Source organism: Callorhinchus milii, unplaced genomic scaffold (assembly GCF_018977255.1).
Source record: "Callorhinchus milii isolate IMCB2004 unplaced genomic scaffold, IMCB_Cmil_1.0 Scaffold2, whole genome shotgun sequence".
NCBI lineage: Eukaryota > Metazoa > Chordata > Chondrichthyes > Chimaeriformes > Callorhinchidae > Callorhinchus > Callorhinchus milii.
In genome coordinates this window covers 57,369,446-57,390,327 of record NW_024704743.1, presented here as the reverse complement: position 1 = coordinate 57,390,327, position 20,882 = coordinate 57,369,446, and the positions used below count along the sequence as shown (strand labels likewise).

The window sequence follows — 20,882 nt, the reverse complement described above, 5'->3', positions numbered from 1 at the left end:
AGAAGACAGTACAATCAGATAGCGCCTTTCAAGTCGGCAGGACATCCTAAAGCACTTAACAATACTGGCTGGGTATACACCCAAGCTGGGTGTAGGTAATTTTTGTAATTGATATTTCATCGTCGAAACATCTCAAAGCATTTCACAGGATTTATTATGAAGTGTAGTGACTGTATTTGTAGCTGAGAGTGACGCCAATTTACAGCAATGTCCCACAAATACCCTTGAAGTGAACAGGCAATTTTATCTGGGCAAATCAGGGGGATTCTAGGATGATGTTCCAGAGAATGGGGACAGAATGGCTGAAGGCCTGGTCACCAATGGTGGGAGGATAGGCTGGGGTTTGCTAAATGAATTGAGCAGCCGGGTTGGTAGGGTTGAAGCAAGTCGTGGAGGTAAACAGGGTGAGAGCATTGAGGGATTTGAAGGTAATAAAAAGGATCTTGAATTCGATCTGCTGGGGGATAGAGAATCAATAATTGATCCTTAATTCTCAAAAAGCTCCTGCTTGGTAGAATTTGAATCAGCTAAACTCAGGTAATTAAATGTTTACAGGTACAAAATGAAATGTGCCACCATCCAGTAACTTTCCCACCTCTGTGGTGTGAGACCTAAGTTACCTTCATCACACGTTGGTCCTCCATATCCAAGTAGGCATTCACAAACATTGGGCGTCACACACTTCCCCCGGTTTTTACAGTCAGGACGACATATGGCTGTGCAGAAGTGAAACAATAAAAACAATTAGCAAAATATCAAAATTAAATCACAAAATGTATGGCCTAAAAGCTCAAAGGAAGCACTGCTGGAAATATACAGAACACTGATCAGAACTCATCTGGAGCACTGTGCTTAGTGTTGGGTGTCTCACCTCAAGAAGGAAACAATGGCTTTGGTGACTGTCCAGCAATATTCACCAAGATGCCATGTTCGGTGAAGGGACTTATCTATGGTGATTGGTTATATTCCCTATAAATGAGGAGGATAAGAGGTGATCTGATTGAGGATTTATAGTGATAAAGGGAATTAACAAGGTAGACGAGTTGCATCGCTTTGCACCCCATTTTTGCCGGAGGGTGAACAACACAAGATGGTGTAATCTTGGAACTGGAGCTCAACTGGTCAAAAGTGAATTTAGAAACATTCCTTCATTAAAAAAAGCTGTGAGGATGTGGAATTAAATCATGTCCAGAAGCTGCAGATACAGAATTAATTGCGGGTATTTAAAAGTGCTCTAAATCAATACTTGGGAATTAAGCATATTAATATATATGGGAAAAAGGCTGTGGAACAAGAGCTTTCCAAAAGCTTAGTGTTTTTCGGTTGTTTACAAATTTCTCAATAGTTTCACCAAAGCTCCGTCATTATTCCACTATATAGGACCTTTCATGTAGGCCATCGGCTCAAAGTGCTTTACATTTCTATACAGCACCTCATGAGAATGAAGATGGAATATATTTATATCTTTGCTGCTATCTTACCGCTTTTGATCATTCAACATACTTTCCGTCTGTCTGATGCTCCTAAACGAGGGATGGGTGGGGCAGATGTAATTCAATAAAGGGTTTAGCAAAATTATTCACTAATTCGAAAAGTCAGTTCTCAACCACAAGTAATCCTAAAACATTGGTTCACATCACCAAATGCTCACTGCTTATTTACCAGTTTGACAGTTGTATCCAGTGTAGCCAGGCTTACAGCGACAAGTATTTGGTGCTGAACATTGCATGTTCCTTCCACAGGGGTATCGGCACATTGCTGTGGAGGGATGAGAAGAATATATGTTAACAGAGTGCAATATTTTTGATGACCTTGAATTGCGCGAGCATAATTAGAAACATAATTCGCCATAATTTTACTGACCTTACACAAACCTGGTTACTGCTGGGCAGAGAATTATCCAACAGTATACACCAGATAGGAAGGCATAGTTAAGTAACCACACTTAACACTATCACCTGTGTTCAAATCTTGCTCTGACGGTTGCACAGGTCCTACATGAATTGTGTTTGCATCCTCAAGCCAGATCCTAATGGGTGCAAGTCCACAGCAAAAAACTGCCCAAGCTTAGCAATAGCTAGCCTTAAATTTGGTAAACTCACCCAGAGAGAACAAGCACAGCTAGTGTGGAAAATGGGAAAAGGCACTGGTACATATGCAGTGCTTTTGTGGTTGCTGGTAGGTTGCATTTTGGCGGTTGACTAGAGAGAACTTTATATCTAATTTATAACTGTACTAATCTTTGAATTAATTGATCCATATACTTCTGCTAGTTTGACATAATGACTGCAATGTTGTTGAGAACTATGCACTCTTCACAGTAATAAAATCTGATAGAATGAATTACAAACTCCCATCTTTACCCACTCAAATCCTAAGGAAAGATTAAGTTAAACAAATTTACAGCATCAGTAACTGTGGTCACAAATAATAATAAATAGTACATGATAATAAATGCATTTGACATCAAAGCAGACTTTCTTTTTAATAAAAAAACTGTTTCGTTACATAATTAATCTCTGCTGAGTGTGGTTTCCTCTCTTAGATTTTCACCAAATATGTAAGCAGTAGATTGTTAAGTTTGTTCTGTCAGCGGTAGCAATAATACCTTTGCATGTGACTCCATCACCAAAATAGCCAAAAGGACATCGTCCACACTTGAAGCCTCCGTGTTCAGTTGGCTCACAAAAAACTCCTGAGAAACAAGGTGAGTCAGCACAGGTAACTATCTTTGGTTCATGTGTCAATTCATCTTCTGTGTCAGAGCTCCATGAAGGTTCTGGGATAGTGGAAGAATGTGAATTTGCTGAGGGTTTCCTATGTGTCATTGATGGATCATGTTTTTTCGGAAAGCCTCTTTCCCTGGTGTTGCTAAAACTTGCTCCGTTATCTCTTGCTATTCCATCTGTGTTACTCACTCTTGCATCCTTTTGATTTTCTGGGGATGTAACAACTCTGTTCTGTTCAGTTCGAGTCCTCCCTGGTACAAGTGGCCTGATATGCAGGATAGGTTGTTGGCCTATGGATCTGTTGTTGTTTGGCTGGTGTACTGAGGTCCATTGAGGAAGGTGTGGTTTCTGGATTGCTTTTGTCATGGATGCTACAGTAGCTGCAGTGCTGACTCTTCCCTTTGGTCTGTCTACCTCAGGTTGTGGACCACCTACAGAATATCACAAAACATCAGGGGTTAATTTGAACTTGAACATTTCAGGTAAACAAAACATTCTGATAAATAATGGGAGTCTCAACATATACTTTAAATGTGCAAATTCACCATGTGTGGATGGGAATGTACACAGATATGCTGGATATGAATGCTTTGACACTGCTCTCCCTGCCAGCATCCCTGTTTGCCTATCCAGGTGAACATTAAAGATCCTATGGCATGATTTGAAAAGAGAAAGGAACAGAGTTTCTCCTGATGTCTTGGCCAACAATGTTTCAGATAAAATTAGTCATTGACTTCATGGCTATTTGTGAGACATTGCTATATGCAAATTGATTGCTGTTTTTGCCTTCAAAATACAGTCACTACATGTTATAGTAAATCTGTAATGCTCTGAGATTATGTCTTCCTAATGTTAAAGGTGCCCTATCAAATGCTAGGAATATTATTATCTGTAAAGCCAGATGGAACATTTGATTGTTTGGATTTGATTTGAAGCTCTTGGATCATTGCTTTTGACTACCAGTTAGCAGGACTTCCTCTCAATATTTTGTGCAAAAACCTGTGATGGACTAGCCAGCAGTCGACTGGCTAACTGAACTAGACTGCTGGGAGTTATGTATATGTATTATTTGTTTAATACGGAGCGCACACTCTCACCCTAGATGGAGGCATCTGCTCATCTACTCCTTGGAGAATTTAGGTGCCAAATAATGTCATGAAATTACCCAGAATAGCTGTTTTGGGTAGAAAGTGGTTTTCATGAAAAAAATCACTTTACTGTCTGAAGCTGCCCTCCTCTGGCCATTAGCTGAAGAGCATGTGCACGACTGCATCTGAGGTTTGAGACCAATGTATTATTATATTCTAACACCTTTGAGCACTTAGCAAGGCTAAAGTTCAGCAAAATGATCTTGTACCATTCTACATTCAATCCGGCGGACATCATATTGTGACCAGAAGAGCAAACATATGTGCTCCATGGATGGGAGAGAACTTATCAAGGGAAAAGCTGAGAGATTTGAGACTATGTCAAAACAGTTTGGGGCAGCGATAAAGAAGGCAAGCAGGATGCTGGGTTATATTACTAAATCAGTTGAGTTCCTCAAGCTTTACAGTGCTCTGGTTAGATTGCACCTTGAATATTAAATACAGTTCTGGTCACTGCGAAATAAGGAGGCTATGCAGAGGAGAGCAACAAAGATGATCCCCATTGATGGAGGAATGAGCTACAAGCAACGATTAGACAAGCTCTTCAACCCTGACCGAAAATTACTCATATGGATCTCATAGAGGTGTATAAAATTGTAAATGGGATTTAAAAAGTAAACCCAGAACAATACTTCAGGATACAAGACACTAGAACAAGAGGACATAGATTAAGAGTAATAAGGGACAACTTCAGGACAGATATGATAATATTATTATTGATACAAGGAAGTTTTTCTTTACTCAGAGGGTTGTAAACAACTGGAACAGGTTGCCAGGAAGTGTGGTTGGACCCTGGACTCATTCAAAAGCAAGTTGATGCTGTAATAGGAGGGCGATAGAGTGTGTGTTCTGGAGGGATATGATTGGATGGGCTGAAGAGCCTTCTCAACTAACCTTGTGAGAAGCGAGATTATCCTAAAAACACTGGAGGGATTTGACACACAGCAGCAACATTTTCTCAGGGGTTGTATAGCCTGTACCAGAGTTGCCTTTTTCTCCTGTTCCTGCTCTGAGCTGTATTTGGTAACCTTTGCTAAGCATGTGCTCTTTTTATTACTCATCTTGAGATGTGGGCAGCACTGATAGGGCCAACATTTATTAATGGAAGCTCATCAGTTGAGAACAGAATTGAGCTAAGCTATGATGTTGAATAGCCTGCTGATGCTTTTTGTGACTTTTCCCATATAAATGATGTTTACTGGGGCAAGGTAAGGATGCTCATCACCAAAAGAATCTCAACCCCTGTAGAAAGAACAGTAAAGTGCCTCCAGGTGAGGATGTGAGGACAAAATATTGGCAGAAGAAAAATTAATGACTCAGCAACTAGTAAAAATAATAAATAATAATCCTTACTTTTGATATGGCATCTTTCACATCAGAAGGATGTCTCGAAGTGCATAACAGGAAACACTTTACTGCAAATTATAGTGACTGTATATTGTAGGCAAATACAGCAGTCAATAGTAGTGTTCCATAAACAGCCACACAGTGAATGCCCGATTTTATTTAGTGGATTATTGGCCAGGATGCCGGGAGAAACTCACTCCTCTCTTTGAGGAGTGCCATGGCATCTTTAAAATTCACCTGAACAGGCAGATATCACCTCGGTTTAATGTCTCATCTGAAGTAAGGCACTTACAACAATGCAGCACACCTAACACTGTATTGGAATGTCAGCTTGGACTGGGAACTCAAAATCCTGATGTGGGCCTTGAACCCACATGTGTTTGACTGAGTGAGAGTGATATCAGCTAAGCCAGACTATCACATCATTATTAGTAGCAATAAGAAATAACAGGAAATCATTCTGACTAAATGAGTATTAATAAATAGCTGATACTTATGCCATTAGTCACGTTATCTCTTTCGGAAATAATCTTACCAGACAGAATAACTCTGGTACATGTGTGCCCATTTCCAGAAAATCCTTGGGGACATCGGCCACACATAAAATCCACCTCTGGCAGTTTGGGTTCAAAACACTGCACTCCAGCAAAACAAGGCTTGCTGGCACAACCGATTCTGAAGGAAGGAGTGTGAACTGAGGAGAGAAACAAGAACATTACAATTAGCTTAACCATTAAAAGCCCTGAGGACAAATATCTGAAATGAAGAGGATGAGAGTTGCACAAGGCTGCACGATATCGACTGAAACTTCAATATGGGAGCAATTACTATTGGCAAACCAAAGTAAATTTTTTTTAAATAAATGAAGCTTACTAATTTCAAATTCAGGACTGTAAATATTGATCTTGTAGAATTGCCATTAGTAAGCTCCTTTGCTAACCGTTGGTCTACCAAATTCATGGCCAAATGCAAGGATTATTATATTATTAAGTCAATCCGCTGCGTAATGAAGTGTAGGTTCATGAGAATGGGGGTGATGGCCTTGCAGAACCTTGCACAGGAAAGGAAATGCTTCAGAGTTTGGGATGATCTGTAACTAGTAGGGCTATTCAATTATTATAACTAGTGTTAATTGACTGTAGTGACATTCCCATGTGGCTCTCTGTCATAGTTATGCAAGATTGGTAATTAATTGCTTTTTGTAATGCATTCAATTTTACAACTTCTTGTACTATCTATTCTCTGTGCAAAAGCCATGGAGAATAACACTACAGAGAGAGCTTACAGCCCGCAGGTCATTAGATATACTGCTTTTAATTATTAAATGAGTACAAGAACAGGGTATTTCAATTCAATGATAATTAACAGTTAATATTTAGGTGATTGCAACCGTGAAAATTGCAGACTCTAGAGTGAAAAATGCAGTGTGAGCTGTGATAATTATAACAAAAAATGTTAATATAGGGCCTTTCACATCGGGAGGATGTCTCAAAGCTAACTGGGAGCCCGAGCCGGGGAGCAGTTAGGTGACTGAAAGTTGATCAAAATGGTAGGTTTTAAAGTGGGCTTTAAAATAGAGGTCGGAGGAGGAGAGATGTAGGTACTCTGTGATAGTAATAGGCTTGTGGAAACTGGTGCGGGGGAGCAGAATTTTGGATGGTCTGCAGTTTCTCATTGTGAATTTCTATTTTTCCACCCTTTTACACCTGAAAGGAAGATTCCAAATCGCAAATCAATCTAAACATATTTAAAAATAATAATAATCCTTGCATTTGATATAGCTCTTTTCACATCTTCTAGACGTCCCAAAGCACTTCACAGAATATACTGTAAAGTGAATTGACTGTATATTTGTGGGCGAACGCGGCAGCTAATTGCACACAGCAATGTCCCACAAACAGTCATGGATTGAAAATGATCAATTTATTATTGTTTGGTTTTGGAGGGATTATTATTAGGTGTGTGGAGTTAGGAAACTTGCCCAAGGTTTCGCCCTCTGCCTGGAATTGAACTCAGGTCTCTCGCTTGCAAAGCGAGTGCTCTAACCACTGAGCTACAGGACTCCACAGGTAACACGTGTGCCACAGGTTAACACCCTCAAGCAGCAACATTATGTGGCAACGTGCAAAGGGTTGTATTCCTATGTGTGCGCGAAAATAGAAAGATATTGAACAAGTTTGTGGCATTTCCTAATGTGTAATAATAATAATAATCCTTGCATTTGATATAGCGCTTTTCACGTCTTCTAGATGTCTCAAAGCGCTTCACAGAATAGACCGTAAAGTGAATTGACTGTATATTTGTAGGTGAAATGCGGCAGCCAGTTGCGCAGCCAGTGTCCCACAAACAGTCGTGGATTGAAATGACCAATTTATTATTGTTTTTTTTGAGGGATTATTATCAGGCATGTGGAGTAAGGAAATGTCAGGAAATGCCACAAATATGATGAAACATCGCTAACTTGTTGCCATTTCTCAACTCATGTTAGACTGCAGTCACTCATCCACTGTTTAGTGTGGCCTCGCAACTCAAACCCCACCTCTATCCTTGACGCTCCCTCCTTCTTCCCTGTTCAAAACTGATATTCTAGAGGCAGATTGTAGCTGCAGAAGTTTGACAAATGGACTCAATTCAGTCTGTTTCCTTTTTTGGATTGTTAAAAAGCTGATATAAAGTGTTCAATCGGGACTGTGTCCTTTGTGTTGGGTCTGCGGGGTGGGGGGAAGGGGAGAGAGAGTCTGGCCCAAACCAGTCATAAGTTGCTTGATAAAATTTAGCACAAATTGTATACTCCTTGATAATTATCACAGGTGATGTTCACATCCTGACATTTCTTTCCATAAATAAACAGAATCCTGATTATTACTTACAAGAGCTAGAGCTGGGGATGAACAAACCCCATCTATCTTCATTTGTCAGCTTCACTGATTCCGTAATGTCATTCACTTCACTAATATAATCTTCACCATCTTCCTCTTCTGTCTTGTATGCATCTTCCTCCTGCTCTTCATTCTGAGAATTATAATCCTCATTGAAGACCTCAGGAATCACCCTGGTTGGCAGACCTACTGCTGTAGTCTTACCTTCAGCTAAATGCAAGACCAAGATCAATGGTCATTAGAGTTATTGTAATAGATAGTGCATGAACTATGAGCTTTACTGACACAGCCAACGAGTGGCACACTTTACTGTCTTTTTACAGGAGCATAAGAATGTTTTGGACTTAAAAATCCTACAGAAAATAAGCCTCACTTAAATATCTCTCACATCGCTCATTTAATTTCTCCACCAAATATTGTGGCAACTTGTTATAGCAAGGTGGGCTTGGCTCAATAGCTCAGCCTTATAATTAAAGGTAAGCACTAAAAAATGGACACATTTCAGATTGCCCCTAATATTAGGTCTGGTGTGCTGCTGACATCACTTGATCTGAGCAGCATTTCCTGGGCAGCACGCAGGAAGTTACTTCAGCAATGTTTCCAGGCTTTAGTGTGCATGTGCTCAAAGTGCAGAACATGACATCAGTGGTCTTATGACTTGGAAGTCAGTCACTTTAGTGCTGGAAGCCAATTAGTCAGTGCTGGAAGCCATGTGGACCGCACTTCTAGTTAGAATGGGTTCAGAGTTAGTGTTACAGTGAAGGGGGCTATAAAGGACTCACCTGTAGGCATCAAATTCCCTTTTGAATTCACCTAAAAACAGTTACTGCACTTTAAGGAAACTATATGAAGTACTTTAAGTTGTTTTCAAAGTAATAGGCACTTCATCACCTGCAAGGATTATTATTATTGAATGCATTGACACAGTCTGTCTCCACCACCTCCCTGGGTTGACCATTCCACACATTTACCAAGCTCTGCATAAAGTAACTATCCTGTATAAAGTAACTATACCCTCTCCTGAGTTGGATTTTGTAACTTTTAAAAAGGTTGTGATTGCATTAAACATACTCTTTCATGTATATGCAACACTACGAAAAGGCAGCAGAGTGATTATTTTACAGACTTCAATAAAACTAAGTTAAATAGATGTAAACAAGACTTTGTTTTTCCTTCATGCTATTCAAGTCAATAAAATTATCTAACAGGAAATAAAGTATTTGCAATAATTAATTTCAAAAGTGATTTATAAAGTTTTTTTCTGGAATTCTGGAGTTTTACAATTAATCTATAAATGATTACTATTTGAAAAAATCTTCAGCACTAATAACTGAAGATTTAGATACTGATATGGTATCATTGAAGTCTGGGTTTATCTGAAATTACATAGAATGTTATAGCACGGAAATACGCCATTTGGTCCAAATGAATGGGTGTTTATACTTCACATGAGTCTCCTAACACTCCCACTTAAACTCCTCTATTCCCTTCCTCCTTACGTATGCATCATTTCCTCTTAAATCTGTCCTGACCCAACTGTCCAGCGCCTTGGGACGTCCTCCCGATGTGATAGGCGCTCTATAAATGAAATCTTGTTGTTGATGCTTTTTACATCAGCCACAGCTTTGAGCAGTCAGTTCTATATTCTCAAAATCCTCATTTACTAATTACAGATCTTCAATTGGCCGTCTTCTATTAATGGTTGCTTAGGCTCACCAAGAAATGGAAACAACCTATTAATATCCACTGTATAATTTTAAACGATTCTACCACATCCCCTCTCAATCGCCAGATAGAAAAACTCCAAACTATCCAATTTTTCTTGATAGCTGTATCCACTCAGCCCTGGTAACAAACCACAGCCCTGGTAACATCTCTAATGCTACAATATCCTTCTGGTTATGTTTCCGGTTTGGTCTACGGAGGAGTGATTGGCGTGGCTACGGGGAAAAGGCAAGTAAATGGGATTGAATGAGTTGCTCTCTCGAAGGGTCAGTGCAAACACAAGGGGTCAATTCGCCTTCTGCTTTATTTGATTCTATGAGTCATAACTGCTGTAGTTGTGTAACAGAAAATATTTAGAGATCAGTGCATGATGGTTAATGTGAAAGGCAGCGCAAATTTAAAACAGTATATTACCTTTTGCTTCACAAACATTGCCATCTCCTTGCAATCCTGGGGGGCATACACCACACCTGTAGGTGCCAAATGTATTGTAGCAAGTGACTCCTGGGAAACAAGCACCAATTTCACACTCGTCCACATCCTGGTGACAGTCAGTACCTGTAAAGAATCGATAACCCACACTTAATGTTTCACAGTGATAAAGAGTCCCTAACACTTCAAGTAAATGCAGTGGATGGATTAATTATGGCACCAATGTATTACAGAGGTTGTGGTTTTTCTCAATATATCAATGTTACACCTTCAGAACAGGTAGCAGCTCTAAAGTGGATGGGGATAAGTTCCATTGAGCACTCTATCCTCCTCCACCGCCTCTTCTGTCACCTCAACATTCATGGTTTTGTCCTTGAGTGGTTCAGATCCCACCTCTCACACCATCCTCACTTCACCTGCTCAAATGGCTTCACCTCTAGCCCCTACACCGTCTTGTGCGGTGATCCTCAGGGCTCTGTCCTTGCTCCCCTCCTCTTCAATATCTATATGCTTCCTCTTGGTGACATCATCTGCAGACATGGGGTCAACTTCCACATGTGGGTGACACCCTACCTCTCTGCCTCCACCCTTGACTCCAGGACCACTGCTGTCCTGACAGAATGTCTGTCAGACATCAAGTCCTGGATGAGAGCTAACTTTCTCCAGCTGAATGCCCTCCTGATTGGCTCCCGTCGGCACCTCCTCACCTCAGACTGACAGCATCACCATCCATGGATGCAAACTTCACCTCACTGAGCCACTCTGCAACCTTGGCATCTTGTTTGACCCTCAACTGTCCTTTCTACCCCACATCCGTGCCTTGACCCGCTCTGCCTTCCCCCACCTCTGCAACATGTCCCGGCTCGGCCACTGCCTCACCTGTCAGGCTGCCGAAACCCTCATCCACGCATTGATCACATCTAGGCTCAACTATGCCAACTCCCCTGCCTGTCAACCTTTCCAACAATTCCGTCCACTAGCTGCAATCATCCAAAACTCTGCAGCTCACCAGGCTCCGTGACCCCATCACTCCCACCCTCGCTCGGCTCCACTGGCAGCCCTTTAGCCTTTCTGGCCCCACCCTTTGAAGCTCCATCCCACATTCCTACACATTGTTCTCTCCCTTGTGTCCTTCAAGGTGCGTCTCAAAACCCTCATCCTTGACCGAGCGTTCAGCCACCCTCCTACCCTTGCTGCCCTGCACCCTCCCCGATCCCAACCCCCAGCTCGGGTCCAAATTCCTGACTGTCCAGCACCTTGGCAGGTCCTCCCGACGTGAAAGGCACTATACAAATGTAACTTTGTATTGTATGATAGGGTAACTATTATAGCCTGTTGAGCAGAAATTCCACCTTGGTCTCGATTTACACCATTTTCTTAGCATTTCAACAACAACAACTTGTATTTATATAACACTCTTCACATGGGGCAGTGTCTCAGAGCACATAAGAATGGCGTAGTTTGATGCTGAGCCGGGGAGAAAGGGATGTGACTGTAGGCACGGTCGAAGAGGAAAGTCTTCAGGTGCGATCTGAAGATGGGCAAAGAGGGGGCAAATAGAAATAATGATCCTACGGAAATCTCATTTTTAAAAAATGCTTTCTATGGCTGATCGATTAGATAAAAAGAAAACATTTACCTGTAAGGCCCGCTGGGCACTGACATGAATAACCATTGATTCCGTCCAGACAGAGACCAAACCCACAAGGTTTGGATTGGCAGTCATCAATGTTCACTTCACAATACTTTCCTTCAAAACCAAGAGGGCACACGCAGAGGTACTCCCCACTGCCAGGAGGAAAGTGTATGTTTATAACACATGACCCTCCATTCAAGCAATTGCACGGCTTCACAAAGACCTGTCCAGAAAACAAAAGCGACAATGTGTTCCCCACAGTGCCTAAAGTAGATTGCTTAAAGCTGGATAGTTAACAGTCTTGTGATGTCCTGTAAGTCCTTAAATCACTTGGATGAAAATTGTGACTTGTGATGTGTTAATTAGCAAAAATGTGACCAGTTAATGTCTCGATTAACAATTCGTTTGTGATTGCATGTTTCCTCTCCTCTATCACAATAGTTGAGTCAGAAGCCAGCAGTGCAATGCATTGGGTTGCCTATTGTAACCAACAAAACAAATCAGAGCTTGAGCTGGTATCCTTCTAATCTTTGTCGGCTTTGGATCCAACCATTGTTATCCAAATGCAAGGATTATTATTGTGGTGAAATTTGGGGGCAGGGGGGTTTATCATTGATGTTATTTAATGCATAAAAGGCCGCAGTATTCCTCTCAGTTTCTTGCTTGGACAGTATGACAAGTTTAATGGCAGGAGGAGTATTTTGAGGTATAAAGTTAGAAAATATGAAAAATATCCTAAACCTGACATTTTTCAATCTGATGCTCATAACACAACTTGCACTTATATAGTGCCCTTTATGTAGAATAATGTGTTAAGAGCTCTTTAAAATGATGGGGGATGGGCTGAGAGGGTGGGGAATGTGCAACAAGCTTGAAATAGCTGAGGGATCAAGTGGGATAAATATTTTCACCGAACAAATAGAGAACTAAAAATATTTTTCCTTCACCCGTTCCCTTTGCTTGACCAAGACTAGCCTACTCTAAGTCCCCTCTCTATCCACCCCACCATTGGCAGGTGGGTTTTTAGCCACTGGTTCCTGCTCTCTGGAACTCCAATCCCAGGTCTTTCCAAGTTGCTCCTTCCTCTCTTTCAAGGCAAATCTCAAAACGTATCTCACTGACCATGCTTTTAGTCACCTTTCCCCTCCTCATCTCCTCAGCTTTGGTACACAGCCAGAATTGTCAAGTATCTTGGGACAACCTCCTGATGTGAAAGGTGCTGTCTAAGTATAAATTTTATTGTATTTTTTTCCTCATTTTTATTACAGGACCACAAATGTATAGTCATAGCAGACCTTACCTCCACTGTTACTTTGGTCTCTGCATTACAATCATCTGTGATGGAAAACGTGAACTGCTGGGATTCCTGCAAATCCACTTTCCATATCAGCAGCCCGGCAGGAGACAGCATGGCGTCCTGAGGCCCAGAATCAATGTTAAAAACAACTGCAGAACCTTCAGGATCAGACGCTAGGAATTGGTACACAAAATTTTCACCAGAAAACGTTCGCAGTCTGTCTTGTGAAGCTTGAAAGACTGGGGGCTGGTTGTCTGAAATAAAAGGAATAAAATAAATATTGCTTCATCTGCAAAACAGACAAATATTGTATTTCTCCCATACCTGACTCCATCCCCATAAGTTCTCATATTTTAAGAATCTGGAATAATCAAACTGTTATGTTTATTCCTTGATTGACTTTACAGGAGGCATCACCTGAACATTGCAGGAATTGACCCATAACCCTGACCCACTTGGCCTTTCTTCCTCCTCCTTGTGGTGCAGCAAAGATGCCTCAGCAAAGATGAATCCCTTTTGTCCTTCCCTGCCTCCCTCTTCTGCCCTGGGAGAGCGAATGTCAGACAAGGCTTGAGCTTGAGTACAGTACCTTTAAACCTTGACAATCCAGGCTTTTCCATTGAAAGTCAGCAAGAGAGCAAAGGGTGAACATTACTAGGTGTGATGTGATAATTATCACTGGTGAATTTCAGGGTCAAAGCCCAATTGGTAATTATCAACTGGTGTAGGTGTGATTCCACCCCAATAATTTTGGCACAATGGTTGAGTTTGAAGCCACCACTGGCTGTCCTGCCAGGGCTAACGTATGCAGCATTTGATTGTCAGAATGCTTCGCTGCATTAAGACGGTATCTTGGGAATCAGCATTCAGTAACTCCACAGTTAGCATTTCCAGTGGTGGGTTCAAGCCCAGACGAGTGACAGTGATCACATCACACAATCTTTACCCTAATATTTAATGCTCTTTATACGAAGTACAGTTACAGTGGAAATATGATGATTCACAATTAAATTATCTAGTTTTCTGATTATTCTCAGCTCCGGGAAGCTGGGACTGGGAAGTGAGCAGAATGAAGGTTGAAAACCGAGTCTTTGCTCCATTTATTGAAAAATGGTCAAAGTTCAAATCCATACAACAGTGTTACGCATTAGCTCTTTACCATGGATTTAATTAGTTGGAGCACTAAAGATGACTATAGCAATAAGCTATATTTTTTCACTGTATTTAATTATAGTTTCAAATAAGCTATGAAATTTCAATTAGTCTCCCGTGGTCCTCTTAACTCTAGTAACTAATTGAGGTTATGCTTTAGTGCAAAGCTTTTCTTTCTGGACTATAAAATGTCGTTCAGTTTGGGGGGGAAATTAAGTTTTCTGAAATGCAAAACAAGTTAACCTTCTACAGAATGTCATTCTATTCCCTGGTGATTCAGGTGGATTTTTATATAAGAAAAGATAGCAGCACCTCACATGAATGAATGAAGTCAAAGTTATGATAATGTTGTACAGTTTAAAAAGTGACATTGGAGTTACAGGTTCACATCGAGCGACTGGTTTTCAATGATGTTCTGCTTTGCAAAATTCAGGCAATTTTGTTTTAAAATGCAGGGCATTCAATTATTTTTTTCTAATTTTCTCTCCACTGGGATTCTGTTCCTGCTCTGGCCTTCTTTTGCTGGGTGTAATGCCCTTGGCGCTGGTTGCACACTGGGGCTGTTATGCACAAGTAACCCATACAGTTACATGGGGCCCTGAGGTAGCGAGTGGGCCCCTGCCATCGTGACTCATTTACTTGTGGCTCACACGTTCTGAAAACCCAGTGAAATTTCCTTCCCATCAACTTAACCTCCTGGGTGTTGGGGCATGTGGTCGGCATAATGGACACCTTGCCACAGCTGCTCCAGGCCTACACCAGCCTCCCTCCAATAGCCGCGGTTCAGTTGCCTGGGGACTCGCTGCTGGTTTTCCAGTAACTGAGGAGCTGCTGGCAACACTGGTAGGGAACGACATTGAGCTTTGCATGGGCAGGAGTGAGGGGCAAATGCTGGTAGGGACACGACATTGACCCGACATGGGTGGGGGGGAACGGGGCATTACCCCGTCCAAGTGACCGTTGTTCATGTGTGAGACATAGCAATGAGTGGTGGCAGCTACTTAATGTAGGGGATATCATAGCCGAGCCTGACCTCTCCCCACCCAACTGGCACATGTGGAATAAACAGTAAAGGGGACTGTTAAGGCACCAGGAGCTGGAACCTTGGTTGGTTTCCTCCTCTCTAACCTCAAGAAGGCTGAGGCCAATTCAAGCTTCCCATACAGTGCTGGCTGAGAGCAGCAAACTCAGTAATACCAGGATTTAAGCCAATGAGCTCCCAGTCAATATGCAGCAACTTTATCCACTGCAGCACTGCCCCTAATGCAAACATCTGGAAAGCATCTAACTCAAAACCAGTAACATAATAATAGTAAGATGAGAGAATGTGAACTATCTTACTTTCATTAATGGACCACTCAAATTTGGAAGTGTCAGGTCTGCACAAAAGACAAGGGCTGGTTGGATTTAGGTCCCCTGCACCATAACAGAGCCCATCAATACTGCATGTATTCTCCTGTGAAAAAAGACAAAGGAAGGATGTGAAAATACTAACACACATGTATATATTGTATGAAATCTTACCCTGAAAATACTATTAAGAAAATAATTATCCTTGCGTTTAATATAGCACCTTTCACTTCAGGAGACTATCTCAAAGCACTTCAGTGTAAAGTGTACTTTGTAGGAGAATAACTATCTGCAGGGAATTCCTTCACTAACTTAACTCTACTTTGATGTCTAACAGCAGCATTTAAGGCCATAGACCTAAATTCAGTTTCATCCACTCTTTTGACGGTAGATTAGATCTGTATTTGGTGGATCAAAATCAAAATATTGGCAGCATTAGGATTCAGGATGGAGACACGTTGATGGGACAGGTAAGTGCACCCTGGTGGTAAAAGAACTGCAAGATTTTGTTGCTTTTCATAAATCATTCCTTGTGATAATTGAGAACATATCAACCACAGCCACAGTAAAATATAATATATAACATTGCATCCACAAATTCAAGACAAAACAATTGTTTCTAGGCAAATTATAGACATGCATGTCGTCTCAAGTGGATTTTTGGTCTGTTATGCACAATAACAACAAATTACATTTGTATAGTGCCTTTCATGTTGGGAACAACAATAACAACAACAACTTGGAATTATATAGCACCCTCCACACCAGAGTGTGTGTATCTCAGAGCACTTCACAGTAGTGGATCCCTGGGCCGAGCCAGGAAGAGGGGAAGGAAGGTGCGGTGGAAAAGAAAGGCCTTCAGCCAAGACCTGAAAATAGGAGAGTGGACTAGGAAGGGAGTTCCAGGGCCTCGGGGCATAGTGGCTGAAGGATTCGGGGGACAAGGAGGAGGCCAGACCCAGTGGAGCGAAGGCAACGGGCACTGTTGTGAGGAGAGAGAGGGGGGTGCAGAGGAGTGGGGGAATTGGAGTGGAGGTGGCCAAAGGCACAGTCGAGAGGAGGGTCTTAAGACGCTCCTTAAAGTGGGCAAGTGAGGGAGCGAGGCAAAGGGACTGTGGGTTGAAGTTCCAAAGGGTGGGGGCAGAGAAGCTGAAGCCCGGCCGCTGATGGTGGGGTGGGCCGGTCGGGGGACGTGGAGCAGGCTGAGCTGAGTGGAGGGAGTGGAGGTAGGAAAGAGCAAGAATGTGGCAGGCTTTGAAGGCGATGACAAGGATTTTGAACCCTATCCTCTGGGAGATGGGGAGCCAGATGAGGGTGGGGGTGATAGGGTCAGGATCTGGTGGGGGAGTGGACATAAGCTGCAGAGTTCTGAATAATCTGCAGCTTGTGGTGGGAAGAGTTGGGAAGACCGACAAGCAGAGAGTTGGCGTAGTCGAGCCTAGATGAACACGTGTAAGAATGTATAAACACAAAAACGCAAGGGACACACTTCTAATGATCAGATCTGTGGCACAGTATCAATATGATTACTTTAAACTTCTTAAATATTAAGTAACGTACATTGATTTGCATCGATTTGCTGTGAAGAACATTTAAATGTTCATTTTACAACTTTACATGGAGCACAATGAACAGAATAGCCTACAATACTCATTATAACTATTTGCTCAACATTAGACAATAATGTATGGTCTAAAATCAAAGATTCCTTTTATTTAATAAAAGAGAATTTGCGGGAAAGGCAAGACCTCCACTCCCCTTTCCCATACAACTACTTGTAATATTCTTTGCATTTGATATCAGGTCTCTCATGTCGGAAAAACAGCTCAAAGTGCTTTGTAGGATTTACTGCAAAGTGCAGTGACTGTGTATTTTGTAGGTGAATGCAGCAGCAAATTTTGCACTATTCCCCGTCCCCGATCCTTGAATAATGCTGATGATGTAAGTTGCATTGCTGTCTCTAGTTGTTGGCAAGAGGACACCAAACTTACTATCACCTGAATTCCCACCACTAATGTCAAGGCAGAGTATAATCATGACCTGGAAGTGCTGGCCTAAATTAGCCAAATTGTGAATGAAATAAATCACTAATTCTGACCTTGTCTGTAGTGATCTATGAAATCCCATACCATTATAGCAAATGGCAATCTGTTCCTGTCATCAAAATCAAAATTACCTATTCTTTGCACAAAAATAAATCACACTGCACATTGGCTTTTGAATTAGGCTAAACAACTTGAATAGCTTTATTCCAAAACCAAATTCCTCTGAGAAGATTCTTCTGAGGTTTGGTTTCATTGCTCTATTAACTACAGTACATTTTTGGCATCTGCTTTAACAGCCAAAATGTAATTTATATGTCCATTTCATACAGATTCTGCCATTGCCTGCAGGCTCATTTCCTTCAAAGTTCTGGCTTCACAATTCTCGATTAAAAATAAATCCTGTTATTATTCATAAACCGGTTCAATGGCAAGTGAATTGGGAGGGCAATACATGGTTTGAATGAATGATCAGTGCAGGTTTACTGGATAAACTCAGCTTTTTATTCAATCTACACCACCAAATTCTATTTACAGAAGTGTGATTTCCTGTATAACACACATAAAAATGGATAGCAACACCAAAGTGGGGGAACTCTCACATCTTTACTAATATTAAGGTAGGAATTAAATGTGCTGCTTTATGTTTTATGTTTGTAGCATGAACAATTGTAAGGGCATACTATTGATACACCTATTGTATGTGTATAACACATTGATTCTACTCCTCGAGCTGGTTGCTATGGACTTCTGCTATATCCTATCAGATATAACGATAGAATGGTTATGTGGTTGACCTTGCAGAAATAGAAAGGTTTGTGGCAGACATTGATGAGTATTCTGGGCCTTTGGAGATGTGGTGGCCTTTAACTTTTAATTTTCACAAAAAAAAATCACAGAAAAAGATCTCTGATCTCAATATTCTCTGGTGGGAGAATCCAGAACAAGGGGTCAATATTTTAAAATTAGAGCTAGGCCATTTAAGGAGTGAAATTTGGAGGCAGTTCTTCACGCAAAGAATAGTGGAATTCTGGAACTGCCTCCCCCAAAGAGCTGTGGATGCTGGATCCATTCATATTTTCAAGACTGAGGTGGATAAATATTTGTTAGGTCAGGGTATTAATGGATACGGGGCAAGGGTGGGTAATTAGAGTTGAGGTACAGATCAGCCATGATCTTATAGAATGGTGAAACAGTCTCGAGGGGCTGAATGGCCTACTCCTGTTTCTATGTTCTATAATAACACAGCAAGTAAAAGCTAGGGAAGCTATTTGTCCTACTACACTCAATAAAAAAAAGACTAGAAAAATGGAGTAATATATATTGCACGTATTACAAGTCTAGAATTGGCCACATATAGACACACACACAGTCTTATATATATATATATATAATATGCATTCTACTATACCAAAGTTCACCATATTCTGGCTGTCCAAGCTATCCCTCTCCTAGTCAAGCTGAATCAAGCGAGACACCTGGGTTCAATTCCATGCAGGGCAAAACCGTGGGCAAGTTTCCTTACTCCACACACCTGATAATAATCCCTCCAAAACAAAACAATAATAAATTGGTCATTTTCAATCCACGACTGTTTGTGGGACACTGCTGTAGACAATTGGCTGCTGCGTTTTGCCCACAAATATACAGTCAATTCACTTTACAGTCTATTCTGTGAAGCGCTCTGAGTTATCTAGAAGACATAAAAAGCGCTATATGAAATGCAAGGATTATTATTATATGATTATTATTATAATGCACTGACAACTTTGATACTGCCTATCAAACGGTTTCACACTTGATGACTTTTTTTCTTGTTGCCTTATGGTCCTCCTGTACCATTAAAGTTCCAGTGCTAAATCTTTATAGGGGTCTGTGACTCAAACTTCCACCGAGTCTTAGTCTAGACATGCAAGTTATTGTAGTTGTTGTTGTAAGAGAACTTCCATCAAGCCTTAAGCCAGAAGACCATTTGCCTTTGATTGTGCAAAATTTTAAATCTTTTGAAGAACTGTGCAAAACCAACTTCCAAATTAAGACTGAATTTAAAAATTTCCCCAATTCTGTGCAATCTTAAATTTTAAGACAAAATGGTTTTACAGACTAAGATTAAGTAAAATGTCAGAAATCTGATCTGAACATCAGCATTTCTCAATTCCTCAGCCAGCCATTCCACAGCTGTGCTTGGAGACTTCTCTTTTTTTTAATAAAAATGAATTAACTATAAACGACGATATTCAATTACTTCTCCAATGGCAAAAACCTTTTGTTAAAGCTCCTAGATTAACATTACTCACAGCTCCTGTATTTCTTTCATATTGTATTAGAACATTGATTAAACAGATTTTTCTCTCTTTTGAATAAAAAATAGGAATGTCAGAGACTAAGAGGTCTATCGCTCCTATAGTTATTATAGCCAACTTTGCAGTTAATCCCATTGTGAAATGGGACTGCAAGGAAAAAGACTGGAATCATTCTTATGAAAACATTACAATATCATAATCCTTGTATTTGAATTTTTTTTTGGGTCAGCCGGGTGTCTGACACATGCAGAAATCCATCACCAAACTAGACTGAGAATTCCAGATATGCCACCTACATATGGAAATGCCTGTGTCTGGAATGGAATATACACTTTCTCTCTCTCCATTTGAATTTGATTTAATTTGCATTTGAAATCACGAGGCATCTCCCAGCACTTCATAGGAATTTACTGTGAATTGGCAAATAAAGCCCAGAATGGATAACATCAAGAATAAACGTTTGCAACAATAATGGTTTGAGTTTTAAAGAGTTCAATTTTGTTACATAATTAAATGTTAAATTAAACAAAACATAATCTTTTTGGTAATGATATGATTGATGCAACATTGCAAATCTGTAGCTGCCACATCCTTCCACCAGGTGGTGACCAACGTGAGCAGTTGTAAATTATTGAGAGTCATCAGTATTGACATTTCCCCTGTGTGGTAAAGAGTATCTTGCAACCAAGGTAGGTCTGTCTGACTGATTGATTAACTGATTGATTCATAATGTGAGGGTAGATTAAGACATCAGTGAGGTTGGAAAAGCTCTTGTCATGTAAACAGCTGAGTAAATGGTGACTTGTACTGGAAAACGTAACACAGACTACACACAGCATCTC

General features: G+C 40.9%; 1 protein-coding gene across 1 annotated transcript in view; it reads right to left on the bottom strand.

The window, feature by feature from the left end:
• The window catches only part of vwdel (von Willebrand factor D and EGF domains-like), a 105,753-nt gene that overhangs the window by 10,896 nt on the left and 73,975 nt on the right, over nt 1–20,882 (bottom strand). The window contains 9 exon segments of the mRNA XM_042346975.1: nt 621–716; nt 1,663–1,758; nt 2,609–3,160; nt 5,760–5,918; nt 8,095–8,313; nt 10,243–10,386; nt 11,900–12,119; nt 13,197–13,447; nt 15,687–15,801. Coding sequence (XP_042202909.1) covers nt 621–716; nt 1,663–1,758; nt 2,609–3,160; nt 5,760–5,918; nt 8,095–8,313; nt 10,243–10,386; nt 11,900–12,119; nt 13,197–13,447; nt 15,687–15,801 — 1,852 coding nt within the window.